General features: G+C 39.7%; 2 protein-coding genes across 5 annotated transcripts in view; both read left to right on the top strand.

Moving 5' to 3' along the window:
- lrsam1 (leucine rich repeat and sterile alpha motif containing 1) overlaps nt 1–18,523 on the top strand; it is a 34,107-nt gene extending 15,584 nt beyond the window's left edge. For 2 of the 3 annotated variants that reach the window (XM_023276805.3, XM_023276804.3), the window contains exons 13-25: nt 1,822–1,961; nt 2,066–2,110; nt 3,370–3,440; nt 5,596–5,695; nt 6,340–6,427; nt 6,522–6,596; nt 7,392–7,472; nt 10,680–10,775; nt 11,007–11,105; nt 11,189–11,320; nt 12,438–12,504; nt 14,794–15,005; nt 15,842–18,523. In XM_023276805.3, coding sequence (XP_023132573.2) covers nt 1,822–1,961; nt 2,066–2,110; nt 3,370–3,440; nt 5,596–5,695; nt 6,340–6,427; nt 6,522–6,596; nt 7,392–7,472; nt 10,680–10,775; nt 11,007–11,105; nt 11,189–11,320; nt 12,438–12,504; nt 14,794–15,005; nt 15,842–15,964 — 1,329 coding nt within the window. In that variant the 3' untranslated portion in view covers nt 15,965–18,523. The remainder of the gene's footprint in view (nt 1–1,821; nt 1,962–2,065; nt 2,111–3,369; nt 3,441–5,595; nt 5,696–6,339; nt 6,428–6,521; nt 6,597–7,391; nt 7,473–10,679; nt 10,776–11,006; nt 11,106–11,188; nt 11,321–12,437; nt 12,505–14,793; nt 15,006–15,841) is intronic. The other variant, XM_023276806.3, reaches the window with a different exon arrangement.
- Nucleotides 18,524–19,208: 685 nt separating this feature from the next.
- Nucleotides 19,209–23,260, top strand: part of clip1b (CAP-GLY domain containing linker protein 1b) — a 57,473-nt gene continuing 53,421 nt past the window's right edge. Inside the window, exon 1 of one of the 2 annotated variants that reach the window (XM_023276788.3) lies at nt 19,209–19,868. The gene's annotated coding sequence lies outside the window, so the exon portion shown is untranslated. The remainder of the gene's footprint in view (nt 19,869–23,260) is intronic. The other variant, XM_023276789.3, reaches the window with a different exon arrangement.

Below are 23,260 nucleotides of genomic sequence, written 5' to 3'. Positions count from 1 at the left end.
GATATATGAAAGTGCATTTTTTTTCTACAAAAAAAGTGCAATTCAACAAAACCAGTAGCTTCTCATAATACTGCACAAGTCTGCAACATTGCTGTTGTAGCTGGAGAAACTATGTATAGAAATACGTGCAAAAGAGTCCAAAACATGAAAACTGATGAAGTGCATTCAACAAATTATTAAAGTGAAGAAATGCTTAATGTTCTGATCAATCTCAAAATGTAAACACAATAAAACATTTTTCAAAGGGCTTAACTATATTTGAAAGCCAATATTTGGGGAAAAAATAGTGTGCAATATTGAAAGAAAAGTGTGTTTTTAAGCACTTACAAATAAACAAAAGTCACAAGTCACAATACTGCAGAACTACATGAAGTTCTAATGGCTTAGCTGAGGATGCTTTTTGGCCTTTACAAGAGTCTCAAAATCTGGCTGTATGCATGATAAAGCAACTCTGAGGTCATGCTCAATGTTCAGTTTATTTCGGTATTTTGTTTTCAGCTGAACAAGAGCTGAGAAGCCACATTCACAGAGGTATGTGGTGCTGAATGGTAGGAGGATTTTTACAGCTCGACTAGCAATGGAGGGATACTCTCTCATCACATCGTTGCACCAGAACTGGGAAAGGCTTACCTCTGTGAATTTCTTTCTGAGAGTGCGTGTCAGAGAGGAGCGCTATTAAGCGGCTCACTCTCCAACCAGGAACCGCTCGCTGTGATGAACGACACGGAGGCTTCTCTGTACTTGCAGCAAGGGTAACCCACTCAGTGCAACGAGACACTTCTAGTGTAAGTTACAAAGAGGTGGTCCCTATCATTCTTTATTTATACAGGTGGGTTACAGGATAAGGATATGCAAATAGACCAAAAATGGGAGTGAGTAAAATGAATGTGGGTGTGGATATATTCTCGTAGAAAGAGTAGAAAAATATAGCTTATATAGGAAAACATCATATATCACAATCAGGGTTAACACAGTTCACAGTACAAATATTAATGAAAAATACAAAAACCTTCTAACAGTGCGGTCACATGATAGCTCCACCAGCTGACATTCATCGCTGCTAGGCAACGTGATGCTTTCCATGTTTATTCCAAACGGGTCGCGCACCCAGTCGTCCTCGGGTTGTTTATCGGGAAAGTAGTCGCTAAACCGCTCGAAAAGTTTATTCATGCTTCATGCTTTCACTTGCCAGTACCTCACAACACAAAATACACTGAGGCTTTTGGACTCCTTTGTCTTCGATGTAGGAAAATCCATATTTAATGTACTCGCTGTCGTACTTGCGTTTAGCCATGCTGCTGTTGCTATGAAAACATGCAGTTTCTTCTACAGTAATACGAGTGTCCTCACCGGTCGCTGCTGACACGACGACCCCCTGCGGGTGCGGAGGGGAACTACAATGACTCGCCACTAAATTGGAATATCTTTATTTTTCTCTCTTTTTAGAAAAAGGCTCGCGACCCACCAAAAACGGCCCCGCGACCCACTTTTGGGTCGCGACCCACCAGTTGAGAAACACTGCTATACAGAATACTCTTCTTCCAAAACTCAGTCATGTTTTCATTTTAATAATTCAAGGGTTGCTACAAACGGTCATTATGCACGAACTATTTTTTTGTTCTGATCTAATTCATTATTAATAGTGTTTATAAAATATCCAAAAGCTCAAGTAAATCTTAGGATTAAGGAACCACATCAAACTGCAAGGTGCTGAGTTTACATCTTTATGTAAGCGAGTGAAGTTCTTCCTTTTTGAGAGTTTTTTTTATCTGTTTATTTTGGCTTCACACACATTACTGTGTAAATGTACCTGATGTTTAGGAGCAGGAGCGTATGGAGCTGGGCGTCAGTCAGCAGCAGAGGGCTCAGGAGGCCGAGAGGCTACTGGTGCTGGAGAAAGTCCGGCAAGCTGAAAACAACATCACCACTCGCATCAGCAGCATGCTGATGGACAACAACAGGTAGGACCTAAAGACAGAGGCTAGACTGTGTTATTCACTGTAAATATACAGTCTCCACAGATAAATCTCTGCTAACTGTAGTGTGTTTATTTGGATCTCTCCAGGCAGAAAAAGAGTGCAGAGTTTCTCCAATCCATGGAGGAAGATCGGTGAGTGAATAGATGACATATCCATATCCTCCAGATCTGTTAAAGCAAGAGATATGAGGCACTCCAGCTCATGACAGCACTCAACCAATTGTTTGCCACTTACCAGACTCAGACTATTTATAGAACACTTTCCAAGTGAAATACACAAAGTGCTTTCAGGGGAGGGAAAATATAATCCAACATAACACAACATAAGAGGCCTGAAAAACATCACCATAAAGAAGAATAACACACCATACAGAGCATCCATGGCAAATTCAGTTTAAAGGAAAGTCTATCTTCGTGCTGTACTCACAGGTTAGAAGTACTGTTTGAAAATAATTTTGCTCTCTGCATTCCTCCCATACATACTGGCTGCTTAGTCATAGTTAGTGGTCATGTCAGAAATGATTTTCAGAGTTTTTGTTGTTTTTATTATTCTACTTTTATTTATTTTCTTGATATTTTTGCATATTTTTGTTTTAACCTTATGCTACTTTCACCCTAATTTTGCCATGCGTGCTCTGCTGGGTGTCCCACTTTTCTGTCCAAGCACTGTACACTCTTTTTAAAAGTTCACTAAAAATACAATTATTTTGATTACAGTCATTACAACAAATCTTGCCATAGCACCACTTTAATGTAAGAGGTGGAGACAAAAATCTACAGTCTTAATACTGTGAGCAAAATGCAAAGTTTAGTCACTGCAGCAGAGGTTTTAAAGCTAGAATCTAGACGAGCTTAATGAACTGAACAACAGTGTTTCTGTTGGATGGAATGCCATGACATCTGGTACAAGCAGTTATGTTTTCTTTAGGATAAATTGCAGTGGCTTTGATGACATCTAGCACCAACACCAAGTAAAAACAAAGCCCTGTCAAAGTTTTATAATGTCTCTGGTAGAAATGTAATTCTTCAATGTACTTTGGCTTGTGGTTAAATACCTGCAAAACTGCAAGGACCATCAGCCTCAGCTGTGCTCTGTGTTTCGTTTTAATTAGCATTATGGCAGATGATAGACATTTCTGACTTTTGATGTACGCACCACAAGAAAGATTTAATCCCACACTTTTTGATACTTAGAAAGTTATTTGTTGTATTCAAACAACTAATTCATTAAGTAGAGTAAAATAATTATAATACGTATAACGGAATTTGTGTTGCAGTTTATTAGCTGTTTGTACCTATGATGTTTTTCCATTTTACCATGACTTTCAGCTCTCTAGCACAATGTAGTACGACTACAGGACTTTCAAAATGGTGTCATTGTTCTCCATCAGGATCCGTATGGAGCATCTGACTGCCATCACACAAGAAGAGGCCAATTCACTGAGGAAGAGGGAAGTGGCAGGTATGGAAGTAATTAGGAATTTGTTGTTACAGATATGCTGGATGTGCAGTATTGTTGTTTTTTTACTCATGTTCCACTCATTTTTTTCAACACTTTATTAGAAATACACTGATCTAGGGGGGATTTTCATGATGGTGATGATTTTGGCGCTGATGATTTTCACAATTGTACAGAATACAGAAATGTATTCATTCCATTTATGAGGCGTATTAAAGGTCCTCAGAGGATTTCCGTGTTGGCAGGACATTACCGTGTTGTTTGATGTGATTTTAAAACAGTGTCTTCATTCCCGAGTTTGTGCACCATTCCAATTAGTGCATAGCTTTGTCACCATTTTTAGTAACATTGTTTAAGATGTCCTTAGCAAAAATCATGGTTATGTACCGTAAAACAACAAATAACAGAAAAAACAAAGCAATTCACCTAACTTTCTCTCTACTTTATTTCCTTTGACTTGCCCCGCTTTAAAATGACATATTGTACATTACACCTCACGCTATTTATTTCTATTCTTGGTTTATAAATGTGCTAAGGTTCCTTTTTTTTGTTAAAGAATTTTGTGTATATTGCATTTGTTTTATTAAGCTTCATCCCACATGACAATCGGTCCTGTACAGCTGGCAGTCACAATTAGCCCTGCAGCACTGTTCCTTAACATTCTGAATATTTGACTCAAGTGCCTTACATAAGAAGGGTACAGGCAGTATCTGCATACAGACCTGCACCCAACATGCTTTGCATTGTTTTAATTTGATAAGAGGGACAGTGTCTCTTTCCTCAGAGACACATTATAGATACAATCAGGTCCATAACTACTTGGAAATTGACACAATTTTCTGCATTTCGCTGTGTAAACCACCACAGTGGATTTGAAATGAAACAATCAAGATGTGCTTTAAGTGCAGACTTGCAGCACATCGGATGAATGGTGTAGGAATTACAACACATTTTAGATGTGCCTTCCATCAAGAGCGATGCAGAACTACCTCCATTATGAAGCAGGATTTCTGGGAACTTTAACCTTAATGCATTGCATGTATAGTATGCAGTATATGCAAATAAGCTAATAGCATTTTAAACAAGAAGAGCATTCTGAGAGTGCAGTACTCTGCCAAGGCTGCTCAGTCGTATGTTGTTCAATGGATGAAATCTTTTAAAAATTCGTGGTCTGCAGCGGTCAATTTGTAGTAGGATTGCAATCATGTGATTGTCAGCAGGTAGCTGACATAGTGTTCACTTGTTGTCATAGTTACAGTGACGCCATGCCACTATCTCACAGAAATCACTATATACAGAAATCTTTAACAAATCCGTGGATCCAGACTATAAGCCGCATCACTGCCAAGATCTAGTCACTTGGTCCTTCTGTCATTTCTGACCTTCCCTGAAAATTTCATCCAAATCCGTTAGTCCGTTTTTCAATAATGTTGCTAACAGGCAGACAAACAGACAAACACACACCGATCATGATAACTCTGCTGTGTTCCTTGGTGGAGTAATAATGTAATTAGATGAGTTAAATAAATGATCCAATAGTCACTTAAAGCCCATTCATTGTTTTCGCGTAGATAGGCAACAGTGGACAAGCACAAGTTGCTATGCATGCTACAATTAGGGCTATGTGTACATGGTCATTTGCACACATTTATTTATTTATTTAGTGTTTTACTTTATTCTAAACATTGAGGGCCACTGAGAGCAGGCTCTCTTTTAGAAGGATATAAAAGCACAAAAATATTTTAATATATATGAGTCATTTCGCCTCAATTCACCAAATTTTAAATGACTAACCATCTCATATTTGTGTATTTTTTTAGGCGCTTACATATATTATTAAGTAAAACATGCAAAAGCTGGGATCATGGATAACACAAGTTTTTGGGTTAAAAACTAAATTTTTACAATGTTTCTTTGCGCCAAATCTGTGGAGGAATGTTTGAAGTGCTCATTGATTTGTATATATGATCTTCACAAGCATGTTTTAATAGAGTAAAACAAATCAGTTATATGATGAAGCAAATTTGGTCAAAATATTTCCATAAAACCTTTATGGGTCAAACACTGCTTTTATTGTTGTCTTTCCATTTCCTTGCAACATTTTTGTTTTCCTCCAAACTGTTTCTCCACTTTTCTTTTCCCTTTCCTCTGTTTTTAGCGGCCATGCAGAAGATGCTGTCAGACAGCTGTGCGATGAGCATCTTCCAAGAGGCCAGTGACTGTCGCAGAAGGAGCCTGGTGTCTGAGGCCTGCAGGAGGTTAAACATGCACTCTCACCAATGCACGCACAGATCACACTTATGTGGAACTTTACCGTTATATAAAAGATTGATGTAGCCCCTACGTCTGAAAAGGGAAGCCAGCAAGGAAGTGATTTACATCTGCATTATTTTCTAACAACTGGCATGAGGCGACTTCTCTGGTTTCAAAAAGAAAGCAGCTAGAAGTAGATAGACACACAGAAGTTCATTAGAAACCGTCATCAGGTACCTTAGTGAACATTTTCCGAATGAGCTGCTGGTCTCAATCAGTAATTTCAACTTTTTTTTTTTTTTTGAATAAAGCATGGTGTTAATTTTGTCAGTTGTGTTTCTAATATGAGTATAGATAAGGTAAGATATGTTTTAGGGCAGGATACCTTAGGATTGAAGAGTCGCCACCTTGTCAGTGTCTCATGGTGTCCTGGAGTTCTCAGTCAGACCCTCCTTCACTTGTCAGTTCTAGTTTCAAAAAAACAATATAGTGATGGCCAGGTCCAAACTGAAGGCTTCAAAACAGTAGTCAAATCAATAGGTGTTGTCAGGATTTCTACATCCATCTTTTATACAGTCTGTAGTGTGGACGTAACAAATCATAGTTGTGAGAAATATATTGTAATTGCTTCTCCCTTGTCCTTTAACAGTATGGAGAGTTTGGACAGGAAATTTGACAAGATGCTGTCCCTCCAAGTGTTAGACAAATCTAAAGCCATTGCCCATATCTTACAGGAGGTAAGTGGTCCTTTGATATGGCTTCATTGTCCTAAGAGCTTGTTTAAGCAGCCAGACTCTGTGAACTGCTGTGTTGTCTGATTTTCCTTTGCAGGAGGAGATGCAGAAAGCGGCATTCCAGGCCCTGCAGCTGCAGAAAGATGCTGTACATGGCTACATTCGCAACCAGGTATGTGTGGACGGGTGATAGATACCTTAGTGATGTGTTTACAGCCTGTTTCCACTGCTGCTAAGTGGCCAAAGACTCGGTTAATGAAGGTTTAAGCAAATCACTGTTTGGATTGGTAAAATGATCCTGGTAAAGATGAAAACACAGACTGCCGCCACAGAGCATTATTGCCTTTTTCTTTCTCTTGTTTTTCCCGCAGCCTGCACATAATCTAATTAATTTGTACTCATACTAACAAAAATGTTCTTGTTGATTTTTTTATTATTTTCATCCCCAAAACAATGTCACTCTGTCACTTTGTTGATGTCACTTAGTCACTTTTTTGTTGTACAGTGTACTTAGATGTTAGTTTTTATTATAGTATTTACTTTATTTTTATCTTCAATATAGATGTTAGCTTTTATTATAGTATTTACTTTATTTTTATCTTTAATATAGATGTTAGCTATTATTATAGTATTTACTTTACTTTTATCTTTAATATAGATGTTAGCTTTTATTATAGTATTTACTTTATTTTTATCTCTACTATTTGTTAAATGTTTAATGTAGCAGCATTGCACCGAGTCAAATTCCTCGTTTGTGAACCTCATGAACAATGGCAATAAAACTCATCCTGATTCTGATTCTGATTCTGGTAGAGCCACTGGGTGCCCACAGAACCCTGTGTATTATTGTAACAAGACAGAAATTCATTTCACCAGCTCATTACCAATGTTTTTCACCCTGACTTTGCGTTCAGCAGCATGTCCCCTCTCCCTGCTAGCTTCATGTCTGCTTCTCCACTGTCTCCAGATCAAGCTCATAGAGGGTGAATTAATGCAGCTGACTAAACTGGAGATTAAAAGACGCAATCTGGATGCTGAGAACCTGCAGGTGGGTGTCACCACCTTCTTTTTTTGCCTTCCCACATTGATTTGTTTATTTTTTTCTTTTTCTTTTGGTTATTTCCATGTCATTGCTCCATTGTAACAATTTAGCATTGTATGCACTGCACTCAGAAGTAAAGCAGCATCAAATACATCAATTCAGTAGAGAGACTGAGGTAAATGTGGCAGCTACAAACTTGACTGAATGTATTATTTTAACCTTTTGTAAAAACAAGTACAGCAAAAAATAAGAAAGAAGAGAATGAGTTGGAGTCAGGCACTTGAATGTTCACATTTGTCATCTAAGAAAATGTTTCAGACAGCGTTGCATCTGCCACATGACTGCAAAACATGTGTCATCACCTAAACCCAGGACTGTCACATACATCTGTGAAATTATGTGAGATCGGCTACGGAGACGCTGATGAAGTTGTTGATGTACTCAAGCAGAGAATATCTGGTCAGACTGTGAGGAACTGCCTGAGCGAAGCTGGTTTGTGATCTTTTTGTCCACACCAAGGTCTTAATTTAGTGGTAGAACAGCAGTGTAAGTGGCCCCAGTAGGCATTGCTCACATTCACTGGATAGTAGCAAGATCGAGGAGAGTCTTTTTCACTGATGAATCTCATTTTCAGCTCTATAGAGCAAATGGCAGACAGTGAAATTGATGTGGTACAGGGGAATGCTATGCAGGTGTCAAGATTGTTCAGACAGTGGCCCAAAGAGACAGAAGACTGATGGTGTGGGCAGGGATACTGTTTATCATGGACAAGGAGCATCTCTGCATTTTATTAATGACAATATCAATGCTCATCAATATCAAGATGAAACCCGCACACTTATGGTTACCTTGTCCATTTTCTGCCATCACTTGACTTTTCAATGTGTAACCTCATGTCTCCAGAATACATATGCACTGTCCCTCCAGCAGCTGAAGTGTTCCAGTCCATCTACGACCTGCACACTCTTTAGACATGTCATCAACCTTCTGTAGGATGCTCTGGATAGACAACATATTGTTGTCTCCCAAAATGTCACTGTTGGGAAATTTCTTCTCTAGTGGAGTCCTAACTGGTCCTAATAACACTCAGTTGTCTTGTTCAAGTCAAATTCTTTATTTGCAGCAAGTGAAACAATATGCACAGAACAGAGTCTCTGAGTCTCTGAGCAAATGATTAAGGACTGTAGGTTACACACAAGCTTCATAGACAGGTGTTTGCATGAGCTGTTGCGCAATCGCCATCTAACGAACATACAATATTAATATTTAGAACAAAGAACACCTTGTGGTGTGGTGGAGCTAAGTGGGAGTGAGTTCCTGTAGTCGCACAGACAGTTGGTGAGCCTTATCAGTTCGCACGGCCTTGGAGTTCTCAGTAGTTTCCCACAAGTTCAGTATCATACAGAGAATGGTACATGAAATCATAATAATAATACAGTACATTTTCATAACAGTCACCAAATTTGCCAAATCCTTCCGGAAAAATGGGGCAATATTACAACCACATTAACTCCATGTATCACACATGGTTGACTTAATAATAATAATGAAAGGCTAATACATTAGTGTATAGTGTAATAGTGCCTTTCTTGATCAAGGTCGCTTTATAGGAAAAACAATTACAACAGAACAGATAAAAACTATACATACAAGAAAGGCAATTACAGAGAATAGATAGTTTTCAACAGGTGAGTTCTGAGTCTGGATTTGAAGAGAGGCAGAGAGTCAATGTTACAGATGCCCGGTAGGAGTGAGTTCTGGAGCAGAGCGGCTGAAAGCCACGTTCCCCGTGGTGCTGAGGTGGACGGAGGGCACTGTGAGGTGGATGGAGGAAGAGGATCTGAGCGAGCGGGTGGAGGAGATCAAACAGATAGGGAGAGGCGAGGTTGTGGATGGCCTTGAATGAATACAGGTGGATTTTGAATTCAATTCTGGATTTGACAGGGAGCCAATGGAGTTGCTATAGGACAGGAGTCGTGATGACATGAGGGGTTTTGGAGATGTTGCGAGCGGCTGGGTTCTGGACCAGTTGAAGATTATGGAAGGATTTGTGAGGAAGACCGAAGACGAGAGAGATACAGTAGTCGATGTGGGAAGTGACGAGACTGTGGTTAAGAATAGGAGTGGTATGAGGGGTGAGGGAGGGACGGAGACGATTGATGTTGCGGAGGTGGAAATATGCAGACTGGGTGATGTTATTGATGTGAGATTGGAAGGAAATCGAAGATGACATCCAGACTCTTAACCTGAGGGAAGAGAGAAACTGAGGAGCTGTCAACAGTGAGGGAAAAACTGTCAATTTTGGATAGTATAGATTTTGTGCCAATGAGAAGAATCTCTGTTTTGTCATTGTTTAGTTTTAGGAGGTTTGAGGTGAACCAGGATTTTATTTCAGGTAGGCAGTTGGTGAGGGAGGAGGGTGGGAGTGTAGAGTTGGATTTGCTGGATAGGTAGAGCTGGGTGTCATCCATGTAACAGTGAAAATTAATCTTGTGTTTACGGAAGATATTGCCAAGAGGAAGGAGGTAGGTGATGAAGAGAAGGAGGAGGGCTGCGAACAGAGCTTACTGATTTCTAATCTGTGACCCTACTCTGCATCTACCATTATAACTTTCAACATATTGCAAACTTGGTTGGTTAACATCCATTCTGTTGTCAAGATGCCATGTGTTGGAATAAATACTTATTCAAAATCATACATAGATTTTAATAAAACATCACATGTTTCATTTATATTTTTGGTAGTATAGCTGAAGTGGCTGTGCTCAGCTTTGTCAAGCCTGAAACCCACACATGGCTGCTTTAATGATGGGTAATTGGATTGCTCTGTATGTTGGAAGTTTATTATAAAAATACACCTTCTAAACAAATGGCATGCCATCAGCTTGAGCTTTACTTTGTGTTTGTAGGGTAAATAGCAAATGTTAGCATGAAAACACTCTAAAGTAAAGTACTAAACTTAGATTTTCCATGTAGAAAAATGAAACAAAGCTGGTAAACAATGCTGCAGACGATGGATTTCCCACTCTTCTGTTTTTGCTACTTGTATTTTGGTGATGGTACCGTGTGCATTTTGAGCTGCTTTCAGATAGGAAAATGAGAGAGGGATGGTGATCTTGATTTCTTACTACAACTGCACGATAAAAGCTTGTTATCAGTATTCAGACAGCATTTACTGATGAGTGTGTATTGTCACTTCGCCTCTGTGTGCAGGAGGTTCTGGTGGACCAGCGCACAGCTCTCAGTGACTTACTGCAGCAGCTGCTGAAGCAGAGGGACCAGAGAGAGCAGGAACTCCGGCAGGTTCTGGTGAGGAAACACATCAGTAGTTACCTATTTTCCCTTTCTTTTGCTGTGAAATAGAGCCTCATACACTGTAAAATCAGAAAAACTGATGGTACTTAAAAAATAGGGAAAAAGCACTGACGTCACTGATTAGAGAATGACTCCTTTGTTTCATGGCATCAAGTTGTGCTGTTCTGGAGGCAGAGATTGCTCAGGTGTCAACGGAATATGGACGAATCACTTTGTGTTTTCCAGGCGGAGATGGAGCTGAAGTCTGAGTCCAACCAACAGAACTACTGGATGATACAATACCAGAGACTGTTGGATGCTAAGCCCCTGACACTACGCATGCAGGTACGGTACAGAGCAGAGCAGGATCAACACGCACAGCATCTGAAAGATGAGTATGTTGTTCTAAAACTGTGATCTTACCGCAGGAGGCTGGTGTGGAGAAGGATTTGGTCAACCTGCTGTGCAGACTGTCGGCGCAGCACTACCTGCCCATTCTGGCCCATCATCGAGTGACAACTGAAGCGCTTCGCCACATGAAGTCCTCTGACCTCAAGAAGGTCTGTTCACGAAAACATCCCTACCACATCAGGGACTAGCCGCTGTTCATGGGTTGCCCGCTCAACCAATTGAGCTATCTGGGCCCCCATCAGTTAGATGTTTAACCACGCAACGTTCAGTTTTAACATCAGCTGTCCTACCTGCCAATACCAGCCCATTGAAAAGTGATGTTAGCTTGAATTTCTGCACCAGCATCTGTTGAAGAGTAGAGCACCCTCTCCACTATCATCAACACAGATCATCAGTACTCATTCATAATAAAGTGTTTAAATGCAGGATTATGTCCACTGTGAAACTAGCCTGATAGCAAGACAGAATTTCTTTTTTTCTCTTCATTATTTAGTCTCCAAGATGGCCATTTTTTGTTCCCACAAAAGCTGGAATTACAGATTTCCAGACTTCAAGTCCATCAGTGAAATCACAATTAGCCACCCTTTTTAAAGCACCAAAAAATTGTTAATAGCAATAATGAATCAAATGTCTACATTCATCAGCTCTGTCGGGCTTTAGAGCATCTCTCAGCTCAATGTTTTGATTTTCTGGCCTATGCCTTTACTCTTCTTGCTCACTTTCACAGCTGTCAGCATTGTTTCTGGCTGCAGCCGGGAGATGTGTTTTTAAGAAAAAGCTTTAAAAGCTCACTGTACATGACCGGCCCATCAGCAACCAGCAAACAGACACAGTTAGAGGCCAGCTGCTGTACAGAGAAGAGCATTTAGCAGCAACATGGCCAGATATTTGCCTCATGAGATATTGAGGACCAAAGCAGAGTCTTTTAAAGTAATTTTTCTGGCCTTTTTAGCATTTATTATATAGGATAGTGGAGAGAGACACAGGAAAGATGGGGAGAAGAGTGGGGGGATGACATGCAACAAATGGCCACTTCGAACCATGGCCACTGCGTCGGGGACTATAGCCCCTGTTCATGGGTCGCCCAAGGACCAAAGCAGAGTATAAACAGGGAATATTATTGCTCCATGCCTGCTGAATACGACAACTACCTGCTAAAATGTTTAGCATATCTCTGTCAATAGCTTTCTATACCAAAAATAATTCATGCAGGTTTACCTATTATTGAATCTGAATAACCATCTTTATTCATTTCTCTGTTTTCAGCTTGGCATTAGTGAAGTAGGAATCCAGAAAGCTCTCCTGAACTGGGCCCGGGAACGCCAACCTGAAGGTACATCACACACAAACTACTACCTGTTGGGCCATCTGTATTCTGGCGTGTAAATTTTCAAAGCATAGAAATCCACTGTTTCCATGCTGATCACATGTGCATCTCAACAAACGCAATAGCATGTAGCATGCTAAACACAAACTGCAGCAGCAGTGAGGACCAGTTTGGAAGCCTGGAGTTTGATTTGGTAGTCTGCTAATCAAATTAAAATGTGTTTGTCTGGAACCATTCTTACAGGCTACTGATATTTACAGTTGGCTGAACAGCTGATAGTGAAAGACAATTCAAAGATGCAGTGAAACAATTTGAAACTAAACCTTTTTAATGCTGGATATAAACTATATGATCTCAACTTGATGTAGCCAAACCCGAGAGACACAGGGCACAAGGACTGAATTTGGGTGCCAAGTGTGGTAATTGACCTTACGTAGTGTTTGTAATGGATCATAACCAATGCTGCATCTTGGACCTCACCACAAAAATGCAGCCTGTCAGAATGTTTTTCACTAGACAGCTAAATCCAACTTTTGGCTGTTGTCTGGTAAATACAGTCTCTACATGCTAGCATCTGCCTCCTACAGTTATTCAAAGATGATGTCATTGATCTGGAAGCACATCTGCATTCATTGAAAAGACAGAATGCACTGTCGTTCTGCTGTGCTTTATTAATACAATCTAAGTTATCACATTGCATGGCTAATTTTAGTTGATATCGAGGCAAATAAAGGACAATCAGCTACTTTTTAAAATGTATAATGCGAAATTAGTGGATTAAGCTTTTTAATGTGTAAAGTAAAAGTGTGCACGCAGACCAAAAGAAAGCAATAAGCCAAAACAAATGTAGACATCCCACATTTTTACAGTGAAGCCATTATGTTTTTGCTTCGTGGGCAGACTTGGCAATTACATGTTTTAGTATGAGACTGCACCGGGGATGGGGATGATATATCCCTGGCTGCTCCACTTTAAGTGGATCAGTGAGCCCCAGAACTTCACTGTTGGGAACATCCAGGCCAAAATACCTTTTGACAGGGACTCTGTGTAAGGATTTGTCACAGTAACATCAAGCAGCTAGTATGAGCGGCTTTGCAAGACCCTGATGAAAAGGCATGGTTTTTCACCATGTAAATCTCTCTCTGCAAATTGACCTCATGGTGCACAGGAAAGGGCTGAGCCTTGCTGCCATAAAGCTGCCAGGGTGCAGCGCTTGCGTTGGAGAAAAAAAGACATCCTCGTCATCCCCATTGTTAATATCGTCAAAGAGATCCAGGTTAATATTATTCTGTCCTGAGTTCGAGGAGCTTAATGCATGGAGGCGGGAAATGCTGTGCCTTGATTTCTAACAATGTGCCTCCAGCATCCACCGGCTGAGCCAGGCTCATCCTGGGCTTTGCCGTGGTGTCAAAGAGACAGAGGTTGTCTTTAGAAGGGGCAGACACTGGTAAACGATGCTTCCAAATTCGAACCAGCATCAGTGCTTGCAAGAATCAGGATCTTCCACTGATGTCTTGGTGTGCTTCACCCTCATGCAAATGATGCAAAACTGATGAGGTTCCTTCCCGAATACGATCAACCCACAAGCGACTGGGCAAGGGCAGGACATGGCATCCTTAAGCTTTTGGCCACCAGCACTTGACAGCAGGCCCATTTGGTGCCCATTTAAAATATGAATAAAATATATTTATGTTTTAAGAAATTATTAATTGTTCCCTTTTTTATTGTGGCTTGTTTTGCTTAGTAAGTTATTGTCTGTTACTGGCCAACACACAGCAATATACCTAATGTTTTCCATTTCCTTTTTTTATGTTTGTTATGAATGCAGTTCCCTTCAAAACAGAACATACAAAAAAGCAAAAAATATGTCTTCCTTGTGATTGAAGGGTTCCCTCCAAAGCTGGAATCCAAGAAGGATAAGTGAAGACACAGAAAACTTGTCAGCTCTAAGAATGAATTACATATAAATATATTTTTTGTGTTAGGTGTGGAAGATTATCTTTGGAGCAATGAAACTCGTGCAAGGCATTGATTTTTTTAAAATTTGTGTTCATGATTGTAACCTCTCAGTATTCCTATTCATGAAAGAATCTGTACCACTGATATGTGCAACACTGTTGTTTCTTTAACTAGCACTTATGTATATGTTGGTTTATTTTTAGTTTTGTACTACATTTCCTAAATTTCTGTACTATCTTTTGCTACTGTGGCACTGCAAATTTCCCCACTGTGGCATTAATAAAGGCTTATCTTGTCTTGTCTTATTTTGTCTAACCTCTTGCTGTCGTCTTCCAGCAGGAGCTTGTAAGGCTGTCGAAACGGAGGAGGAAGCAGAAGTCGTAGCTCCCTCAGCTCCTTCCCCATCCTTACCTTCTCCTCTTCCCACCACCTCGAGCATCCAGATGCCCAGCCCGCCGCTCACCCCAGGGACCCCCGTCACCCCCTCTGCACCCACTCCTGTTGAGGGACCAGGGAGCTCTGAGTGTGTGGTCTGCATGGAGACTGGGGTAAGAACAGCAGCAAAACCAGAAAGTAGTCACTATAGTTCTAGTAATAATAAATACTATATTTTGAAAAAAAAAGCTCAGATCAGGTGTAATATTTTCATTACTCAGAATGTCTAATGTGTAATATGTATGTTATGTAAATGCAGTACCTTTTCCCAAAGTTCTGTCCGGGGTCCTGCTTTGTTTGTACCTCAAACGACACTTTCTGAACATGTCATTATCTCTCTATGGGAACAGCACAACCATGGCTAGAAGCAGAGAGAACTCAGACATGTCTTTTGTACTGTATAATGAAGTTATAATGCTATAAATCATAAAATGACTCTATTTTGAGAAGATTGGAAACTCCTGGAATCAACACGTCTAACATGTTTCCAAGTGCCCACAGGTGTGTCTGCACTTCAATCAAAAAGCCCTGGAATTTTTGTCATGTGACCGTTAGTCGCAGCCGAGTCCCTTTTGTCGTCTTGGTTGCACCAACAGGCACAATTGTTTGTTTCTTTTACAGAATCTTGTGCAGATGGTTAATTTTTGGAACAAATCTGAATGAGGCATGAAGAATGATTTGAGCCAAATATCATGAAGTTTAAATTTGGTTTATTTTTCCTACACATTGGTGTGTCACAGATGAGTTCATTGACTGTTGGAAAGTTGAAAATCTGATGATTCTTTTTGTTAATGCTCTTCCTTGCTCCAATTAATGTGATAACTTTGATAAATTTTTTAAGATAGCATCCCTTCAAACCTGCTGGCAGGTTTTGGAGCTCAGAGAGTTAAACCATACATGTATGCATCATAAAGATGGCTGACTGTGTCTTATCTCTCCCTCTCTGCAGTCTCAGGTCATCTTCCTGCCATGCGGTCATGTATGCTGTTGTCAGGTCTGTAGCGACGCGCTGCAGAACTGCCCTCTGTGTCGCAGCAACATATCCCAACGCATACGCCTCTACCACAACTAGAGGCGACTGCATCACTGTGCTCCTCCTTCACCGACCACCACTTTCTCCATTTATGCATGATCATAAAGCTGCTGTGAGGAAACTTTGTCATGTATAAAAAAAAAAAGCTTATAGCAGGTTTTTAAAGCGCTGAGCCACTTTCCTGTATTAACCAAATAGTTGTTCGTGATGTAAATGCAGCAACAACTTTGAGTAATAATCTTTTTAATTGTGTTGCGTTTTTAGTTGTCTGTGATGTACGAGCCTGGTTTGTTTTGCGTTCTTTTTTAATTTTTTATTTGTGTTACATATTAAGAGCTGAGTGGATGACACCACTCACTGGTTAAAGACCGACTGTTCTTTGCCTTAGCATACCTTCTCAATTGATGTGTGCCTTTTTCTGGAAATCTCTTTTGTTTACGTGATTCAGTTTGTCTTTGTTGTCATTCAAAAATGGCACAAGTCCAACATTTTTAAAAGTTAACAAAAATATAATCTATTGATTGTTGCTTTTTGCTGCCATTGCTGGTTGCTATCACTAATGCTGTTGCACTTCAATCCAATACTCAAGTCATCATGCCCTCACTGTCAGTGACTTCTTTCACTTCCCCTCCAGGGCCATCTGGGCCTGATGCAATCACTTATCTAGCCTTTATATGAGTAAATTATATACCACTGCATATCAAGACCATTTAATAGGAAACCAAATTGTGATCAGAACAGAAACCAGCTGCTGGACCACTATTTTAATCCTCACTTTCTCACACTCTGTGGGAATCTGACGCAGAAAGAAACGTTTTCATTTGTACCATGAAAGCACAATGTCACTTGATGTAATGAACGTCATAAAGTTGAGCTCCACCAACTCTTACCGTTTCAGTTCTACTCAGACTCTTGTTGCTTGTAGCTTTTTTAAAGATGTGCTTACCCAAAGGACAAGATTTAATTATTGTTGACATTGTGTCATTTTATTTTTTATTTACAGTTAAGCAGAATATACTGATATTTCTGTCTTTACCAGTAGTCTGGTGTTATACTATCAAAACTGATGCAAAGCTTTGTCATATGTTATGAAACCCCGGATAGAAATTCTAGAAGCAACATTGTAGTTTCCAGTTTAACCTGATGGAGACAGTGTTGTTTCACATTTCTAACTTACTGTTACAGTAACATGATGGAGCTGCAGCTGGTTGCAGGTTTAGCTCAGAGAAGCATTTTCTTTCATATTAAAGAGTTTTAGTGACAAAAGCTCTCCAGATAAAAATGTACCCGAGAAATGAGTTTTCATGCCAATTGTGAACCAAGTCATTTGAAAGCTGACGTGTCAATGACAGAGGGATTCGGAACATATCAGACAATCACAACAATCAGCATATGTTCAATAAGTCTCCCAAGACAAATTGGGACTCATAGAATCTTCTATTTCCCTCATCTGCCTCACTCCTGCTGTTGCCGTGTGTCCGGACAAGTAGCTTATAAGGAAAACTTTGGCGTTTGCCTGCTGGGCCTCGGCTGCATTAATAGAAACAGAGGAGCGACAACTTTGAAATGCTGTAAAAGACCTCAGTTTGGATTAGAACCCCCTCAGCTGCAAACCTCTCACCAAACCACTAGAGGTTCTTCGGTTGTCCATCCACACCTGACCACCAAACAGTGGAGCAGGGTGTGTGCTTTGTGCAACATCCAGACTGCAGTAACCCCCATCATGCAACTGTGATCAGTGATTACTGCGCTGACTGATTTGAGTTTGGTAGGTCTCAGAGCATGAGAACTTCTAGAAGGTTGTGTGGAAGATAAGACGGTAGATAGAGGAAATAATGCATCAGTGTGACCTGGAAAATGCTTTAAAAAGGTTCTAACAGCTGTAAAAAAAAAACTGGGAAGTTTCATAAACAATGAGCATATTTTTTATATTTGTTGTTCATACTATGCACAGTGCATTTGATTGTTTAAGGTGTCATTTAGTGGCATTATGGGAAATGTAGCTGTTTTTGGAGCTTGACATATATGAGGGAGTAAAGGTCACAATATCTGCTGCTGCCATTTTGACAATTTTCTCTTCTTCCTGTGACTCCGTCTTTATGAAAGTGCAATACTAAATTGGTGAAGTATCCCTTTGAAACTAGGTTTTGACACAGTGAGCCTCTTTCAGCTCTGATAATAAAGCAGGACCCACATTGTTCTCTTGTCATTACAGGCAACATTGTGCTTTAGTGGTGCACAAATTCCTAAACCTCTAGACTATATTACAACTAATCAAATGACCACAAACTGTTTGCTAAATGGTCGTCCAGCCTTTGGTATCTCCTTAGTCTCTTGTCTATTTGTCTCTGACATATCTTTGGATCCCGCTCTCTTTTTTAGTTGCTGTTTACTGTACATTGTATATGTATGACCTAACAACGCATCACCTGTCTGTAGTGTTACTAATGCTGTTATAGTCTACCAAGTGCTCTTAACTTTTCAGCATGTTTCAGGAAATATTACTAACTGTAAATGATTCAGTTTGATGTTGTAAGAGATTTCACTTCACTGTAAAGCTGACACTTCATGTCATCAGATAAAATGAGATAAAACACACGTGTGATCTTTCTGTGCTTGAGCTTTTTGTTATGGGAGAGATGCACTGCCTCTACTCAGCCTGCAACATCTGCAAACACTAAAGTATCCTTTTTTTGTTGAATCTGAAAAAGCAACAAACTTATATCATCAGACACCTGTTGCCCTTTAATAGTAATGTTTTTTATAAAAATCATGAATCAAAATGCAACCAGCAGAAGATAAAAGTAGTGAGGTTACAATTTAGTACTATTTATTTGTTTTTGAGGAAGGTGGCTACAGTGACTGATACATTGTTTTATCTAAATATTATTTATTTTTCAACCCTGATGCATTGTTACTACAGCATCATGTTGAGGTGGAGCCAGTTTTGTCTGCTTTGTACAATCGTTTGAGATGATTCATATGAGAAGAAAAAAAAGGCCTACAAAATAGGTTGAAAGTCAGTTTATTTGTTTAAATTCAGGTTTACAAATAATGATCATTCGTATGCCACTTTTCAAAAGTTACAAAGTTCTTTACAAAAACAAATGTCACATTAGACAAATAATGAAGACAAAAAAAACAAATAAGATCCTAAGCATGTGGTATACAAACATAAAATTATGAAATTCTATAATCTCATAAAGCGCATTTAAGATATTTTGATTTGTTGTGGATTGTTGATTATCCCTGTGCATACGTGGGTTTTCTCTGGGTACTCTGGCTTCCTCCTACAGCCCAAAAACATGCTCAGGTTAACTGGTGATTCTAAATTCTCTAGAATACGAGTGTGATTGTCTCTATTTGTAGCCCTGTGGTAGACTGGTGACCTGTCCAGGTGTGCCCTGCCTTCGCCCTAAGTCAGCTTGAGGATTAAGTGGTGCATAGACAGTGGATGGATAGATTACTGTATTTTATTTCTGATAGTGGAGAGGCGTGATTCCCTTGGAACAGAGAGAGTTCCAGCAGAACCAGGCTCAGGCAGGGCATCCATTTGCCTCCACAGGTTTGACTGAGGGTGCAGGCCAGAGATAACAGACAACGAGCAAGATAACACAAACAGTAGACCGATGACAGGACAGACCCTTTTAGCAGTAATGAAATACTGACAATCTGTTTAGAATACTTTATATGTATAGAAACTTCCATGCAGCACATGCATCTCAAAGTGCTTTAACATAAAAGGCGGGGAATACAGATTTCTGAGAGGAGCTCGGATGTCCGAGCTGGTGTTTGTGTCCGTGAACGCAGTACGGGTTCCCAGGCTGACGTCAGACTGAGTCGGTCCGGGGCTGGGCTGGGAAAACATGGAATAACGGAGAAAGGCTCGCTGCACCTTCCCAAGACATCCCTCACTGAGAACCAGTTCACCTGAGGAGACCAAGTAAGCTCCACAGCAACTTTCTCCCCCGCTGTGTGCTTTTATTTGCTTTAAGTCGCTCCTGTGTTGGGCGTTAGCTGCTTTCCCTCAGTTTGTGCTTTACTGCTAATCTGAAGCTAGCTAGCTGTGGCATTCCAGCAGGGAAGGAGCAGAGCTGCACTCAGTGTGACAACAAGGAGTGTCTTTAACCAAATCACCGTGCCACGTAACACCCAGCCAAGTTGAAGTGCTTTATTAAAACGTGTAACGTGTTGAGAGAGAAGTGTCGAGGCGGTTAAGTTCTCCCAGTGGCTCCACAGATGCCCAGCCCAGACATAAACAACACGGACCAGTCTGCTCGTGTGTGTCCTGTACTGTGCAGATTCCTGCATGTATTTATGGGTGATGTAGACCTGCAGTGTGGGTCCCTGAGGTGCTGCCTGGATTAGCTTTGACAGCTGTAGGTGTGCTGGTTGTTTTGGTGTGGGAGCACCGCCTGGGCGGGGTGATATGATGCTGAGATGATGTTACCACTGACAACCTCCTCCTGTTACCTGCTCGTTACATCAGACTCTCCCTCCATGCAGTTAGAAGGATTCCAGTGCAGAAACATGCAGTAAGTCAAACTGAGTCTCCTCCTCGTTCAGAAAATGATTTTGTCAGGATCTCCTAAAAAAATGTGTTGGTTGGTAAGGTCTGCACACCTTATGTGAGACACCATGAGTGGATCAATGCACTGAGTGGCCCCTGGGACAAAGATGGGGCCTCTGAGGATCTGATTTTGAGAAGATAAATACTGTACTCTGTTCTTAGGAACAGATGCCTCTGTTTTGGAAATATTTCCATAGTTCTCTAGGATTCCTAAAAGTATTATTATTAGTTATATTTCTCTAAATTGATACACTCATTGTTTCTGTCTGTCATTTCATATAAAAATAGCAAATATTTTACACATTTTAAATCTAGACAACTTTGAAATTTGAAAAAAAATGCTTTCAGAAAACAGGAAAGTGTTGTTTACAAAGGGATGCGGCAAATTATTCTAGTAATTGTTGACTAATCTGTCATTTGTTGTCTTAATTAACTGATTAGTTATTTGGTCTGTATAATGCCAGAAAAATGTGTGTCAGTGTTTCTTAAAGGCCAATATGACAAATGTTCTCTTTTTTCACATCAGAAAGATGTTCAGTTTATTGGCATAAAGGAAAGAAGGCAAGATATATTCACATTTCATAATCTGCAATTAGAGGATTAAAAAATAAATACATCTCAAACCTAACTAACTGATTATCACAGTAGATGAAAATCAATTTAATAGTTGATAAGTAACGCCAGGCTCTGTTTGGAAAATATTTCCAGAGTTCTCAAAGGTCCCCAAAAAGTTTCATTGTTACTCGCATATCCCTGTGATTTACGTTAGTTGTTACTTTCTGTTATTTCATACAAAAGTGGCATTTCGTTGTGGCGAAAACAACAGAAACAGATTGAAAAGTCTTTTCTGTTGATCACACTGCAGATTATTATTGTTCTTTTGTTGAATTCAGACAGTAAAAAAACATCGGCCCGCCCTGGTGCATGCTGGTTACATACTAGTCTACCTACTGATACACCATCAAGGGCCAATAGTGCTCCCCTGCACTTGCACAATGAATAAAACTTACAAAGAAGTACCAAAACAAACAAAATTTAAGGTAAATACATAACTAACAAATTAAAATAGCTTAGTCAAATGAACAAGCATATAAAATAACCAAAAAAAAACCAAAGTTATTCTTTTTAAAAACAAAACTAAAATGGGTCCTGCAGTAATATTGGCTTAACACCTCTCTGCAATGGTTTAAGTGTAATGCTTTCGTATTGAACACAGTCTCTGTTGTGTGAAACATAGTGACTGTCTGTTCAAAGTCATGTTGAATCAATGACTTCATGAATAGCATTGCAGCTGTCGGGCTACAGTCTACCATGGCAGAGATTTACAGGAAAACAATCCAATCTTGTTTGTCATAACTAGGCTTTTATTTTAGTGCTTGACAGGGAAAATAAGCCACATTTTATTTGGTAAGTGTGAGATATGTAAAGCACTTTTACTCCAGTAGAGCTCAGCTGGATGTCAGATGTATTACACGAGTGATCCTCAATAGTTTTTTAATAAACTATGTGCTGTGACTGGGTTACACCCAGTAGGAGGTGTTGAGGATGATCTGAGGCCTTGCTGAGCAGCATGGCAGCTCTCAGAGATACTGATGCAGTGGTGGGTGCTATAGGTCTCCATGAATCAAGTGTAGTGACAATGAAATGTTTAATTGCTGTGTACCAGTAAATCATTTCATGAGTTAATGATGGAATTTATTATTGATTTAAGATGCAAAAACTATTTGCATCTATTATTTCCACTGGTGCTTATTTATGCAATTTTGAGTGCTATTGCAAAAAATATCTAAAATATTTCAAGATAAAAAAAATATCCAACTGTAATTTTTGTGATAGGTATTGGGATTTGATTTGTGTTTTTTTTTTTTTTTTACAGTGAAGTTTCAGTTTGATATTAACTGAGTGATTCCTGAGATGTAGAACATATGATGGAGCATTGCCACATGTGATACCATCATTAGCATCATACAGGGAGGATGGTTCAGTTTCTAAAATTTGAAGATTTGATGCTTGTCTCTGTTTTATAACAGTGTAAATTATCTTTCCAAGCATTGCTATATTATACACACACACACACACACACACACACACACACACACATATATATATATATATATATATATATATATATATATATATATATATATATATTTTTTTTTTTTTTTTTTTTTTAAATTTTTTTTTTTTTTTTAATTTTATTATGTCATTCTCCTGGTTCACGTCCCGGTCTTCCCAGGATCTTTCTGCATGAAGTTTGCATGTTCTCCCTGTGTGGGTTTTCTCCAGGTTCTCCAGCTCCATCTCCAGCTCAGCAAATGTGCTGAGGTTAATTGGTGATTCTAAATTGTCTGTAGTTGTGAATGTGAGTGTGATTGTTTGTCTCTATATGCAGCCCTGTGATAGACTGGTGACCTGTCCAGGGTGTCCCCTGCCTTCACCCTAAGTCAGCTGGGATAGACTCAAGCCGCTGAACAATGTGAAGATGCTTTGAGCACATGTTAAAGTGATCCTACCTCAGGCCCACTGGATTGCAGATGTTTTCTGCCTGACACATTTGTTTACAGAAGATTATAGGAGGAAAACTCCTTTGTTGAAATTGATGTTTTTGAGGGAGAATATTCCTAAACTTGTATCGTATTTTGTCTCTTGGCTTGAAGTAGTGAGTGACTATGGGTAGCTGAATACATTAGGCAATCTCGTTTTATATATAATAAAAAGGTGCGTTGATTGGATGTATTGAGGTTTGGGAGTATGTTATCCTTCCT

The sequence above is a fragment of the Amphiprion ocellaris genome, chromosome 17 (genome assembly GCF_022539595.1).
Source record: "Amphiprion ocellaris isolate individual 3 ecotype Okinawa chromosome 17, ASM2253959v1, whole genome shotgun sequence".
NCBI lineage: Eukaryota > Metazoa > Chordata > Actinopteri > Pomacentridae > Amphiprion > Amphiprion ocellaris.
Note: the sequence above shows the minus strand (reverse complement) of the source record. Positions and strands in the feature narration are given on the sequence as shown.